At 38.2% G+C, this 14297-nt stretch overlaps 1 protein-coding gene across 1 annotated transcript in view; it reads right to left on the reverse strand.

The window, feature by feature from the left end:
* The window catches only part of itpkb (inositol-trisphosphate 3-kinase B), a 42842-nt gene that overhangs the window by 26745 nt on the left and 1800 nt on the right, over positions 1-14297 (reverse strand). Inside the window, exons 2-5 of the mRNA XM_088325401.1 lie at positions 8483-8635; positions 7402-7555; positions 6252-6506; positions 4447-5325 (exon numbers count right to left, since the gene is read on the reverse strand). Of these exons, the coding sequence (XP_088181527.1) occupies positions 4447-5325; positions 6252-6506; positions 7402-7555; positions 8483-8529 (1335 nt within the window). The 5' untranslated portion in view covers positions 8530-8635. The remainder of the gene's footprint in view (positions 1-4446; positions 5326-6251; positions 6507-7401; positions 7556-8482; positions 8636-14297) is intronic.

Raw genomic sequence — 14297 nt, forward strand, 5'->3', positions numbered from 1 at the left:
ACCAAAGTGTTTGTCTAATGTCAAAGTGGTATAGTTTGAAAATTGTTACATTTAGAAACTTGTCAGAAAATAGTAAACACGGGCGCTGTTGTGCTTCAAGTATCGCAAACTCCATGTGCCGCATACCGCTCACATGATCAAACATGCCTGCTATGTCGGTTCATGCCAAAAAGACCATTCCAGGTTTCATCAGACAAGCAACGGGTGGGCATGGAGAAATCAAAAACTTAGGGCTGATTTTGGAGTTAGGTGAGCAATAATCCAAACAAAGAAATCTGTTTGTGCCAACTCATAACTGCTATTCCAAAAATCTTTTGTTTGGGTAATTTTCTTTTTCTTTTGTATGAATGGAATATTCACTACAATAAAATATATTACAAATGGAGATATATCCTCTTAAAATAGCAGTGACTATACACTGAACAATCAGCAGAAACTTTTTAGTGACAGTGGAAATATGCAAAGAGAAGCAGTAAACCTCCATTCAAATTTATCAGGGGAAAATAAACAAATTGAAACCCAAGACACCTGTGATCGTCGGGACGTCTGTTGAGGCAAACGATATCAGAGACACATTTTGATTTAGTGACACGTGATTGTGACATAAGAGTGTTATTGCTTCAGAAAATAGCAAATAGAAACCAAATAGTTATGATGCTTATCTACATAACATTATCATAAAAATGTTAACGGTTTACACAAAAGGTTTAGTGCTACTTTCTTTCTGTTTTAGCAATTAACAAGCAGCTGCAATATTGAAGAAAAAATTAATCCCCAAACACAGATACAAGCATAACTCACATTGTCATTAGAAAAATGATATCTCTTTTTTCTCGAGAGTAGGGATGTTTTTTTTTTTAGATCAACACCAGTATGGGTAGTCAACACCAAAACCAATCCCTTCAGTAAAGAATAACAAACTACTCTTGACAACACTTATATAACTACATAGTGAGCATAATATCTTCCCTTAAAACATTATATTTATGACCTAGGCACCAAAACAGCAGAAACTTCATTTTGTAACTTAGCTACAAAAATGTTAAAAGATTACCATCAGCTTGCATTTCTATCGGAGTTATAAACCAACAGCTATATTATTGAAAACATAATCAACCCAGAATACAAATCAAAGCACTACTTATATTGTCTTTAGAAAAATGGCAAACAGTCACAATGGTAGCTCTTTATACAAGAAAATAGGGATGTTTTTAGATCAACACCAGTATGAGTAGTCATTAACACTAAGACTAAGTAATTGACCATTAGGCCTTTTGATACATTCCCTTAAAAAAACAATTACAAATCAATCTCAACAAATACTTATATGTGAATAGTCAGCATAGTATATTTAAGATAAGTCCTTTTAATTTGTATAAGCCTTAATCACAGTCTCAAAGAGTATCAAAGAGCTGCAAATGACACAAGTTAACAATACAGACGCTGCCCTACTTAAGAACGAGATAGGTTCCGGACGATCGTTCGTAAGTTGCTTCAGTGCTATATTTTGTATGTAATGTATGTTTAAGGTTTATATAAGTATGTTTAAGGCTTCTATAAGTAACCTGTATTGTTTGTACCAAAAAAATAGTATGCTCTATAAAGATAAATAAAGTGAAGTTTAACTTACTTTTGGAAGATAAGCCTCAAGAGTTAGGCAATTCTTCCTTCGTGGTAGAAAGTGGCCAAAAAAAGCGATCCAACCATTTTCTCAACAGCCTCAAGCTTCCATATTCCACTTTAATTTCAAATGAAACGGCTCGCCTCCTCTTTACACCAGCCATATTGAATGGGTGCACGAGATATTAAACAATAGAAATGTCAAGGTTCTTAGCGTGCTAGAGACACACGAACTGAGACTGTGACAGGAAGAGGAAGCCGGATTTTTTCTTCTTCGGGGCGGATGCTGGGTTACCTCTCACAGCGCCACATGCTGGTAGCGGCGGAAAGAAGCAAAACAATAATGTCTCGGAAAAAGGTGCACACAATACAAAATTTAACTTACAGTAATGTCCAGATATTTTTCGGGATGTCGATCTACCGTTTTTCGTAAGTCGAATGGTCGTAAGTAGGGGAGTGTCTGTACAGTATTCCCAAGTCTGATACCAACACATGAGCAAGGAAAAACTAAAAATAAAACAGCATGGGGAAAATAAGAAACCTTGAGGTAATTCACCTTCTAGGATGAAAATGCTGCACTCTTCACTTAAAACCTCAGAAAGTTATATTCTTTGAATTTGACAATAATAAAAAAGACTGCCCAAAGTGGTAACAGCCACCACCACAAATAACAATCCCTTGAAAAAGCCCAATTTACAGTTTTCCCCCTTTGCTAATTGAAATTAATGTTGTATGTATTGTACTGTAGTTAAGTCATTTGTGAGATTATAAATGTCCTTGCATCTTTGCTCATTTCTGCTTATTTTAGACATTTTTATAATAAGTGTAGGACATGAATGACTCCTTTTTTTAATGGTACTTAGTGGTCCAAAAAAACAATTAATTTCTACTTATGAAAACAACACAAAAAAGCTTCACAAAATGAAAGAGAAAATGAAAATCTAAGATCCGACTAATCGAGCTTAGTCACGAAAGAGAGTGGACGATGTCTTTAAACTATGCATCCAGCCTCAAGACTGACAACCAACCCACACAGAATGTCACAAACAAACCACCGCCTGTGTTAAGTGCAGGCAAGCCACGGAGTGCGTGTAATGGTTGGATTTGCGCTTATTTTCCTTTGCCCATTCCTTTAAGAAGTCTGACGCACGCATACAATCACGCGCACAGGTCAAGCACAGTACAGGCTTTGTTTCTGTGAAATGTCGAGCCCCGGGAGCAACTCACATGATGCGCACATGCTTCAGAGGGGGTAAAAGCTTTGAAATATTGAATGGTCCCTCGAAAAAAATAAAAAACAAGACTTCATGGAGTCTAATGTCATACTTTACTTGCTAGTGTAGTTTCAAACTGAGATATTAAAACAGCAACATAAAAAATGTACTATGCTTTCCTCACTAACACAATATAAGGTGGATCACCACAAAAATAGTGTTCTGTCATATATTTTTAATATATAAGGCGCGCTGGACTATAAGGCGCATGGAATTAAAACTCCAATAAGAGCTACCATATAACTGTGGCTTTTATACACTTATGGTATATATTAATGCAATGATTTATCAGTCGAAAGGCGACCAAGATCGCAAAAAATTGTATGCAACGGGAATCCGACCTGGGTCAGGGAGGTAGGAATTTTTTTGGTTTGAACAAATTTATTGACACTAAAAACAGAAAACAATCATGACAATCTCAACAGCAATTAAGCACATTCACAATATTATATTCCAATATTACGTTTTTAACAGCAAACACAAAGTGAGGTTTGAACAGGAATGCATGAACTTAGCTACCAGATCACAAGTGATACAGATGACATATGAAAAGGCGTCTCATTTTAGTTCATTATCATACTATTTTTACTCATGGTGCCAGAAACAAATGTTAGAGAATATAAAATAAAGAAAGTCGTCCTGAAAGATACAAAATAAACACCAAAAATCACGATAAGGGAAACAACCCTTTAATGTACTTGATAATGAATCAGAATTTGCGTTTTTTTAATATCCTTCAGGGCTGTTTTATCAATTTCCTAACATTCATATTCTGGCACCATGAGTAAAAATCGTGAGATAATGAGATCAAATCAAAAGCCTTTGAATAAAATTCTGGTCACTTTGGGGTTTTTATAGTCCGGAAACCTCATATTGTTAGATTATGATATAATGAAATTGTGAATGTATTTAATTGCGGTTTGAAGTGTCGATAAAAATTGTTCAAACCTTATATTGTTAGAAAATGATATAATGAAATTGTCAATATGTTTAATTGCTTTTGGAGGTGTTGATAAGAATTGTTCAAACCTCATATTGTTAGAATATGATATAATGAAATTGTGAATGTGTTTAATTGCTGTTAAAAGTGTCAGTAAAAATTGTTCAAACCTCATACGCATTTTTTTCCTGGTTTGTGTAATTCATGCTTCTTTCTTTTGTAAGTGTCATTATTTTATATACTTTGTATATTGATAGGTTTATTCTGTCTTAAAATTGCCCAAATGCAAAGGAGATTTCATTAGATGCCAATCCCTTATTTTGACTCAGTGTTGTTCTTTTTTTTGATGATTACATCTTTGACGCCATCGACATTAATGTTGCTGTTCTTTGATATCCACACCCTTAAGGGCTGATCTTTTTTTGTAACTTTGATTTAAGATTTAATAAAAAGAGGGGGCCCAGGGGATGGCTTTGGGAACTGAAGGAATTACCTTATCTGGAAGACCCTCCCCTGGTCCTCCTTGCAAGTTCAAAATCTATGGATGTCTTTTCATCTTATTTTAAGTGCTTACTAAAGTTTAAAATTAACATATACATTAAATATACTTACTGCTTTCTGCCGGGAGCTGAGCTGCGCTGGGGTGAGAAGGTTCCCCCCTCTCTCCGTGTCGGAAATATCCTCCTCAGACTCTTCCCAAGACGAAGAGAAGCCAGCCGAGGAGGCGGACGAGGAAGACAGTTTCCTGAGGGAGCGCGCCGAAGCGTTAGATGGGGGCACAGGGCTAGTAGAGGGACTCGGTGTTCCCGCCTGGTCCGAAGACATGTTTTGTTGGCTTTCCAGGCCGTGGTCGGTGATGATGACAGCAGGAATGGAAGGGAGGACGGCGTGAGGGGTGCTCGAAAAACAAGGGCGGCCTTGAGGCTTTGACGTAGAAGTGTCTCGGTGAACGCCCAACATGGCAGGCTCCGTGTGCAGCGGCACCTCAGGACTAGACTGTTGTCCGGCGCTCACTTCTCTCTCCTTTGAATCCCCACCATCTCCCGGTGTTTGTTTGTTTTCCTTCACCTCGCTGTCCTCGTTTATCCCTCCATCTTTGGCCAAAGGCACTTCCAAGGTCTCCGACGGACCCTGAACAAGGAGCGATCCATACGAAGGGAGATCTTCTGTTGTTTCCAAATGGCAGTTATTTTCCACAACCAATGCCTTTCCCTTATTGTTTATACTTCTCACACTACATTCTTCCCGGTTGGTCTCTCCGTGCACTTGCTCATCTTTGCCTTCTCTCCCATTTTGGAGAACAGGGGGAACTTGACTCTGGCGGGCTTGGGTCATTGAGCATTCGAGGGCTGCCCTGCCTCGGTCGGTTGGGGGCGGGACTTGGCTTTCCGCTCGTCTTGGAGACCGAGGGCTACGCTGGAGCTCAGTGGTGAGCACCTGGGCACGGATCCCAGAAATATGGGCCTCAAAAAGTCCTACTTTACCCTTGACCTGCAATACACACCGAGGAAAAGAGACAAAGAGACCTTTAGTCGTGAAATCTTTACCATGGTAATTCAAATCATAAAGGGTCCCAAAAAGAATTTGTTATAATTTATCAATCTTAATTTATCGCAATTTATTGTTGATTGGATTTTTTCTGCGAGATACTGAAAGTTAAAAGTGCCTACATTTTCCACTACCAAAAGATTTCCTGTATTTGTCACTTTTTTTTTTATTTTACCAAAAATACATTTATTGGTAAAATTAAAAAAAGTCTCAAGAAATAAGTTAAAAAGGCCTTTCTCTAGAGATTTTTTTGAAGAACTTGACAACTTAAACACACAAAGATGATACTGGGACTTACAATTATTTATTTATTTAAATTTGGGTACAGATGGAGTGCTCCGAAATAAAAAGACGGCCTTGACTTCAAAAATGTTGGTAAACACTAGCCTAAAGTAATCCCAATGCTATCCCATTATCCACCAGCTACACAGAGGTAGCCAACCCAGTCCTCGAGGGCCTTCATGTTTTTGGAGGATTTGCTTCTTCAACTTGTTATTCCAATAACAAGAATCGTTACCAAGCTCCTACCAGCTTGCTTACAAGCTTCTAATTTGTACCACTTGATTTAAGGAAAAAAAACCTCCAAAAACATGGGGGACGTACGGCCCTCTAGGACCGGGTTGGCCACCTGTGCACTAGCAGTAACATTGAGATGACGGCTAACAGTCTAATCAATGTTTTCGGGTGTAACTGTGAATGCATGCTTGTCTACTCGTATGTGTCCAGTGATTGCCTGGAAATAAGTTTTGGGTGCTCTTTGCATAACATCACTTAGGCTATTCTTCAGATCACCCATAACCTCATTGAATGCAAATACTAACATAAGCCTGTATGGATAAAATAGGACCAAAACTCGTCTTTGGTCTTACCTCAACGTTCTGCAGCTCTTTATGAATCTGCAGCAGCTGCGCTTGGCGTCTCCGCTCGTCCTGCTTTTCTCCTCCTCCGCCACTCAGCAACTCCTCCTCGTCACCGGCGCCGGGTGAGCTGAGTCGTCGGACCCGCTGGCCCACATTGACGCCGAGGAGCTCCGGGCACCGAGGCGACGGAGAGCGAGAACGGGGGCTGGGCCCGGGAGTTAGCGGGAAGACAAAGGCATGAGTCGGCATCCTGGTGGGGCTTGTCTAGGAAGTTGACACACAAGATTTTATTAGGTACACCTGCACTGCCATATTTTGATACACTGCATTATTTCACACTGAAAGGCACACAATAGTTTTTTGTCGTATTTATTTTCACATAAAAGCCGTAGTGGCCGTTAAGGCGCATGGAATTTTAACTACAGTAAGAGGTACCACATTTATTTGTGTATAACTGCACATTTTATATACCTAATGTATATAATAGTGCAATGATTGATCAGGTGAAAAACTGACCAAAATCGCAATACATTATATGCAACAGCAATTGAACATGGGTCGCAGCGGTGAGAGCGACAAAACCTAGACCACTAGTGATACAGTTGACACACAAAAAGGTTTTACTCACAGTGCCATAAAAAAATAATCGAGAATTGAGAAATAAAAAGCACAACAAGGGAAACAACTCTTTGGTGTATCTGATAATGATTAAGACTTAACGTTTATTTAAATATTTCAGAATGACTTTCTGTTTTCTCTATTTTCAAACATCCGTTGCTGGCACTGTGAGTAAAAATACTTTGATAATGAGATTAAATCTAATGCATTTTCTTATGTCACCTGTACCACTGGTGTTTGTTTGGTTAAGCATCAGCTCTGTCACCACCGTTGGGATTCCCGTTAAACACAATGTTTTACAATTTTGGTTAGTAATGTTTTTCAATTGATCAATCATAGCTAAAATATGTTTTTATACCATAGAACTTTGGGTAGTAACACACAAGTATGTATAGTGTATGCATTTCCAATCTTATCTACCATATTTTAAGTATCTAAGGCGCACTTAAAATTCCTGGCCCATTTAGGGTTTTAAGTGCACCTTGTTGTCCAGAATATATGTTATTCTTGGCCTGATCAGTTTGTTTTTGACTTTGGCTACCTGAGGACTAGTTGGGCTGTAGGGAGTTCCACCCAGTAGATGGCAATAAGTGCTGCGATCTGGAACTCGCAACGCCGGTCGGTTAGTTGTGCTGGTACCACTATCCCGGGAGGTGGTACCAGTGGAACCTGGCTGGACGTGATACTTATTACCCCTGTTGGGAGAAATACAAATGCAGTGTCTGAAATAACGTCTGCCAGGACGCCCTGGGCGTGCATCTTTTACGTCAGGCTTACAAAAATGTCTCCGACGGGTGGCCAAAAGCGTTTTCAAGAAAAAGAAGAAAAAAAAAAGATTTTTTTTCACATCAAACGTTTTCTTTATTCCGATTTCGAAATCTTCGTTCGGTTTCGAAGTTTCAGAATTTCGGTTCGTTTGGCAATTTGCATACTCGGCAGCCAATCAGAAGCCTGCATCGAATAACTTCGTGCTTTCCCGAGCGTTATAAGGTCGTGCATTTGCATATCATTTTCCAAACTAGACGCACAGAGAACACAAAAAAATGGATAAGTGGTTAGGAATCAAGCCAAAACCTCGGCCCCAGAAGAAAGATTCAAAAGAAGCTAACAAAATTTATAATGCTACAGAACGTAAAGCATCGTGGAAAGAGGAGTTCACGTGGCTTATAGCAGACGACGCAACGCAAACATTGCATGAATGAAGATGAGTAAATCCAGGTACATACTGATGGCAGATGGAAAACAGCGATGTCATATGGATGTTATAAGTAGATTTATAATAAACTTAATTTTAAAGTGTTGTTCTGTTATATATTCTGATTATCAATCCTTAATACTTTGCAATTGTTTTTTTTGTTTGTTTTTTGTTTGTTTTTGTTTTCGATTAGTCGTCTTATTGTGTTTCAAGTTGTGAAAAATGGGGCAGGCAACTTTATGGCTGGACAGGCATTCTTTCAGGGTTGTCTGCCCTGGTACCCGGTAACTTTTTGTCATGAGTTTCAGACACTGCAAATGATGTAATAAATAGCAGAAGCATACATTTTAAACCGTTCTTCTGAAACTGAAATAAAAAAGAGGGATCAAAGACCTTCACATATTTTAACAAGTCAACATCCGCTTACCCGTTCATAACTGCAAGGACGTTCAGGTTTAAGGCAGATGCAGCCATTTCACCATCCACGTCAAGGGCCCTGAAGGCTGTGTGGACTGACGAGCTTCCTTCAAAACGCAGCGAGGTAAATGGCTTCCATAGTCAATCAGCGTAGAAATCATCCCTTGTAATAAAAGCATCAAAGAGTAAAGAGGTGGAAACCAATTCAAATTTTCCCTAAACAGCACAGACGCCAGGGCTTTCCGTCTATTGCAAACTACGTCACAGACAGAGATTATTCCTGGAGTCCCAAGCCCTAAAATAAAAGATACCATTGTTCTGACTGAAGGAAGGAAAAATAACAAGAGTGACAAGGATGAAGGATGGCGGCGAGAAGGAAGGCGAGGAAACAGGTTTCAAAATGCTTGAAAAAAGATGAAATTTCTAAACACCGTTTTGGATTAAAACCCTAAAATCCCCTTTGGAAAATGCAAAGAACAATCCATTTTGAAAATGTTATAGGTCAAAGCTAGACTAAACAAAAAAGCTTCTACTCAGAAATCATTGCTTACGTTATATAAACCTAAACCGGTAGAACTTGAAATTCAAACAAAAATTCAAATTTCTGCTGTATTGATAGAACACTTTTTTTGCATGTTCCTAAAGGCTCCCAGAAGCTCTAGTTGCATAATCATACATACCCAGAAAAATTACTGATCAAATGTTATTCAACTTATTTTTTCAAGCAAAACACAGTTCCATACTTTGCTTCAGTTTTGCATACATTAATGCATTTAATATGAGTAGGGCCATTTAAATATAGCACCTAGTGCACCTCTTTTTTGTCACTTAGACGTGAATCATGCACTGCAATATATATATATATATATATATATATATATATATATATATATATATATCACCTCATTTTGCATATTGGAAGATGTATTTTTCAATTTTAAAAACATTGACCTTTTTATTCCTAATCTAAGGAAATGTTTCTTTGACAAAAATTACAGATCATCTCCTAGATAATATATTTGGTTTATTTTAGGGATTGTCTTTTAATTCAGGAAATAAAATACAGATGAAATGAGTCTTCAGCCAAAGTGGTAAAAAAATTGTTTTGCAGATTGCACAATTTGTGCCTAAGCTTCGTATGGACAGTGTGATTCATTTGACCACTAGATGTCGCTGTACCGTGTAGTCCTGCAACCGAAAACTAGTACTAAAAAGCACAAGGAAAAATAAAAAATCAAGAGTCAAAGTGACCATAATACACCATTTTACTACTCTTTTTTTACCCATAACCTTTTATGAACCGTGTATTTTGCAGAGCCACAAACATATTTGCGATTTACATATGCGCTTATGCGATTTTTAATCTTGCCGTTGCATTTTTAAAGATGTATGGTTATGAGATCCTGAGTAAATTGCGACTTTTTTTCCAAGACAAATCTCTACCCATATAAGTGTTGGGTAAAGATTAATCATATGAAGTTTATATTTTAGGATACAACAGGGGTCGTCTTCTTGGGCGCGACAACGCCATACAAACTAATGTCAGCTGCCGTTAATCAACAAGTGGAGAAAAAATGCAAGGCAAATGCACGGTCAGCGTCATTTTTAAGCAGACTTCGGCACAGGCGGCAGGGCGGTTAGTGTGAAGCCCCATGTGCAGAGGTCTAGGGTTCGATTCCAGCTAGCATGGAGTTTGCATATTCTCCCCGTGCCTGTGTGAGTTTCCTCCGGGCACTCCGGTTCCCTCCCACATTTCAAAAACATGCATGGCAGGTTAATTGGCCAGTCCAAATTGTCCCTAGATGTGAATGAGCAAGAGGGTTGTCTGTCTGCCATGCGACTGGCTGACTGACTGGGATGGGCTCCAGCACCCACATGACCCTATTGAGGATAAGCGACGCAGAAAATTGATGGATGGATTTTGAGAAACATGGCAACAATTTCCAAAATTTCCAAGCACTTCACCCTTTTAAATCTTTAAAACACAACATTAAGGATTTAAAGCACCTAAACGAACCCTAACCCTTACACTAATGTACCGCAATTTCGACAAATTAGTGACAACAAACACATTCACAAAAGTTATGCTGTTGTCGATAGTCTGTGTGTTCTTCCTGTCATCAGTACAGTATTCTTCCATATTCAGTATTTGGCATCAGATTATTATTTTCACAATTACCTGATTAGGAGATGATGAGGTTATTTCATTTTGGTAACTAACTTTGTTCAGGAATAATTCCCTGCCCCCACCCAAAAAAGCTTGATTTGTATGTAAATTATTTTTTTATTATTATTGTAGAAGAAAATAAGATAAAATTGTCATAAAGACGTTTCAAAAACTGATTGAAAAAAAAGACTTACTTATTCCCAAAGTTTTTTTGCCTTAAGAATTGGTGGCGGCAGGCAGGTCACGGCAACCTCCGGGAGTATTCAGTTCAGTCATACAACTGTCGTCTACTTTAAGTTAAGTTGTTACTGCAAAATGCAGCCTTTAAAATATGTAATGGACTTTTACAACTTCTTGGCTCAAACGTGTCATTTTTTTCCAAAGCCACTATCACTTGGAGCCATCAGCAGCAGGGCACGTGAAGAAGTCTTTCAAAAGCCTCATTTAAATCCCGCTGGTATTCTCATCATGTGCAAGCAAAAAGCGCCTCGGGATGTTCTTGCACTTAGGGAGTGGGTGGGGAAAAAAAATACCCGGCTTTCCTCCTTTTGGGTGTCAGAGGTGGGTAGACAAAATTTCTGGGAAGTATTCCAATAGTTTATATTGGGATTTTCAAAAACATAGAAGTTGCAGCGTTTTAGAGAGGCCAGATGGTTCGATAAAATATGATGCCTTGGGGGAGGTCCTCCTATCATTACCTTTCAGACGCCTTCAAGGTGCCCAAGTACTGCGTATCCAAATATTGACTGGAATTTCACCAAAGACTGTTCGTTGACTTACGTTTTAATAAGATAGAAACCAAATATTAGGTTTTTATATTTGCTGTTCCCATCTCCACATACTAAAGATGTGAAAGTATTTAAATTATCGTACTTAGTTTTGTTAGATACTTGTGTAAACCTTGTGCGCAGTTCACTGTCAACAATAAAGGAACTTCTGAACTCTAGGAGGAAATCTTGAATACTAGAAACCAACAAGTGAGATTAAAAAACAGTTACCGTAAATTCCGGACTGTAGAGCGCACCTGATTATAAGCCGCACCCACCACATTTTAAGAGGTAAACCGATTTTGTACATACACAAGCCGCACCTGTATATAAGCCGCATGCGCCCACATTTAAACATGTAACACAAACACAAAATTAACCCAAACCCGACTTCAAGTCCCGCAATGGAAACTAAATGTCCTTCATTAAAGTCCACAGTCCAAACATCACAGCCGGCAAAATGAACGGAAAATGATACCGGTACTTAAGGTTTGATGCAGACCTGCAGAGTCCAGGTCCCGTTGAAAGTAATCCAAGGAAAAAAGTGTATATTTCCAAAGGTAAGGGTGGGAAAAATATATCAGATGAACACATTTACTCACGCAACTCCTTTTACTTTAACCAACTTTTTACCCCCTCTTCTTTCCTTTTCTGTCCCTCACCTTTAGCGGTCCCCACTTAAACTCGGCACCCCGCGTTTGTTCCGCCCCTCATTTTTCGTTCACACGTGCAAAACATATCAGAATAAGTGTCTACAATAAATACAAATGAATAGATTACAAAAATATACAGTTGCAAATACATATTATACATGGGTTACACATATTTACAAAGAAAGACGGTACACCGAGAGAGTTTTCAAAGCTTTAATAATAATAATATAGCTTTGATAGGGCAGTTAATGGTAGCAACACTCGAGCGCCGCTAGCGGCCGTTAGAAAAAATTACATAAATTGGCCGCGTCACTGAATAAGCCGCAGGGTTGAAAGTTGGGGAAAAAAGTAGCGGCTTATAGTCCGGAATTTACGGTAAATGATTCTGCTGTTTTAATGAGAGTCTCTAGTGCAGTGGTTAGCACATTCGCTTATCATGTGAAAGGTCCCCCGTTCGAAACAGTGAAAATATTTGTTGACCTAGAGTGGGATGGGCACCACCAGGCTGTACTTGTCCATGACACACCACAGGAAATTGTGCGTGGTAAGGACTAAGAATACAGTAAGATTCAAAGTGTTTATTGTCATATGCACAGTAAAGAACCACGATTCCAGCACAGTGAAATTCTTACTTTGCTGTCCAAACAGTTGCCAGTGTCATAAAACTAATGAACAATATATATAATACTTTGAAGATACAATTATTGGGTTTCTAAGTAGGGGAAAGGTCTCATTTAGACAAAAAAGTTTTTGAATTTAGCTTCTTGATAGAATGCTTGGGGCTTTATAGCAGTCGTCAGGAACCTTTTTGAACCAAAGAGCCATAAAAGCAAATCAATTTGAAGCCATACCATGACCATATATTTCAAGACCAAATTTAAAAAAAATGGCCCGACTTGCTATCCAGACAAAAGTTAATTCTTCATCATATTTTATTTCACTGCGTGACATTTGATCAAACATATAAAATAATAATAATAATAATGCCCGGGCCTGTGTCCCATAATCAATATAAATATACCACTTTATCAGTTACTAAAGAGTCTCATCTCATTAGCTGCACCGCTTATCCTCAGTAGGGTCGCGGGGGTGCTGGAGCCCATCCCAGCAATTATCGGGCAGTGGGCAGGGGACACCCCGAACTGGTTACCAGCCAATCGCAGGGCACACAGGGACAGACAACTCGCTCGCTCATTCACACCTAGGGACAATTTGGACCAGCCAATCCACCTGAAATGCATGTCTAAAGAGTGTTGAGGCTCATTTTGACCGCCTTTTTTGTCATTTTGCTTAGTTCAAAAATATTTTCAAACCATTTATGTAACTCTTGAGTAAAATACTAATCTAAAAATAAAATGTGCAAAATTCTCATCCAACAAAAAAAAAAACAATTTTCTTCTAAATTTTACTATATTTTTATCAGATTTTCTCACTCGAATTTTTGCAATGGACATATTTTTGTTTTGAATTTTTTAGTCAATATATTTCTTAATTCGAACTGAAAGGCAACCATATCATTTAATTTATAAGGTCAATGAACTTATTTTTTAAATGTATCTTTACTACAATTTAATTTTTATCTTATTTTTAATATTTTAGGTCAAAAACTTTTGTACTGGTTGGGGTACTTGACTTGTAGTTAACAAATCATAACAAAGAACACGGTTAATTTACTTCGCTAAAAAAATAGATGGTTTTAAATAGCCCCGCGAAGGGCTCGGCCCGAAAAAATGAGAAAGAAAATATTTACTTTGAACCTCTGGAGTTTGTATTCCTTATGCGTTTAAGCACTTGTTTTTGATTGCGCTACACAATCCAGTGGTCAAATAATATACACTGTCCCTTTAAAAGATACAGAGTAGGATATTGTAATCATACTAAGATCTTATTCCTGCAAATTATTAAATTGGATGATTTCGTAAAATGTTTCACTTCACAACTGCTATTTAAGGTCAACAAAAACATAGTGCCAGAAATCATCCAAAAATGATTCCCTCTGAAAGAGGGAAGTTATAACTTAAGGGGCTGTAGTAAATTCAAAATCCCAATGGTGAGAACCACCAGGAAAAGTATGTGTGTGTCCGTGTGTGGAGTCAAACCTTGTAACAATTTACAAGACGAGATCTAACTACGTCCAAATATTCACATTTTCAGATTTAAATACAAAAAAGTAGCATTATAATGTTAGTAGACGGGTACTACGATTATTAGTATCTAACATATGTGACTATTATTATA

Source organism: Urocampus carinirostris, chromosome 20 (genome assembly GCF_059441175.1).
Source record: "Urocampus carinirostris isolate Australia breed hairy pipefish chromosome 20, RoL_Ucar_1.0, whole genome shotgun sequence".
Classification (NCBI taxonomy): domain Eukaryota; kingdom Metazoa; phylum Chordata; class Actinopteri; order Syngnathiformes; family Syngnathidae; genus Urocampus; species Urocampus carinirostris.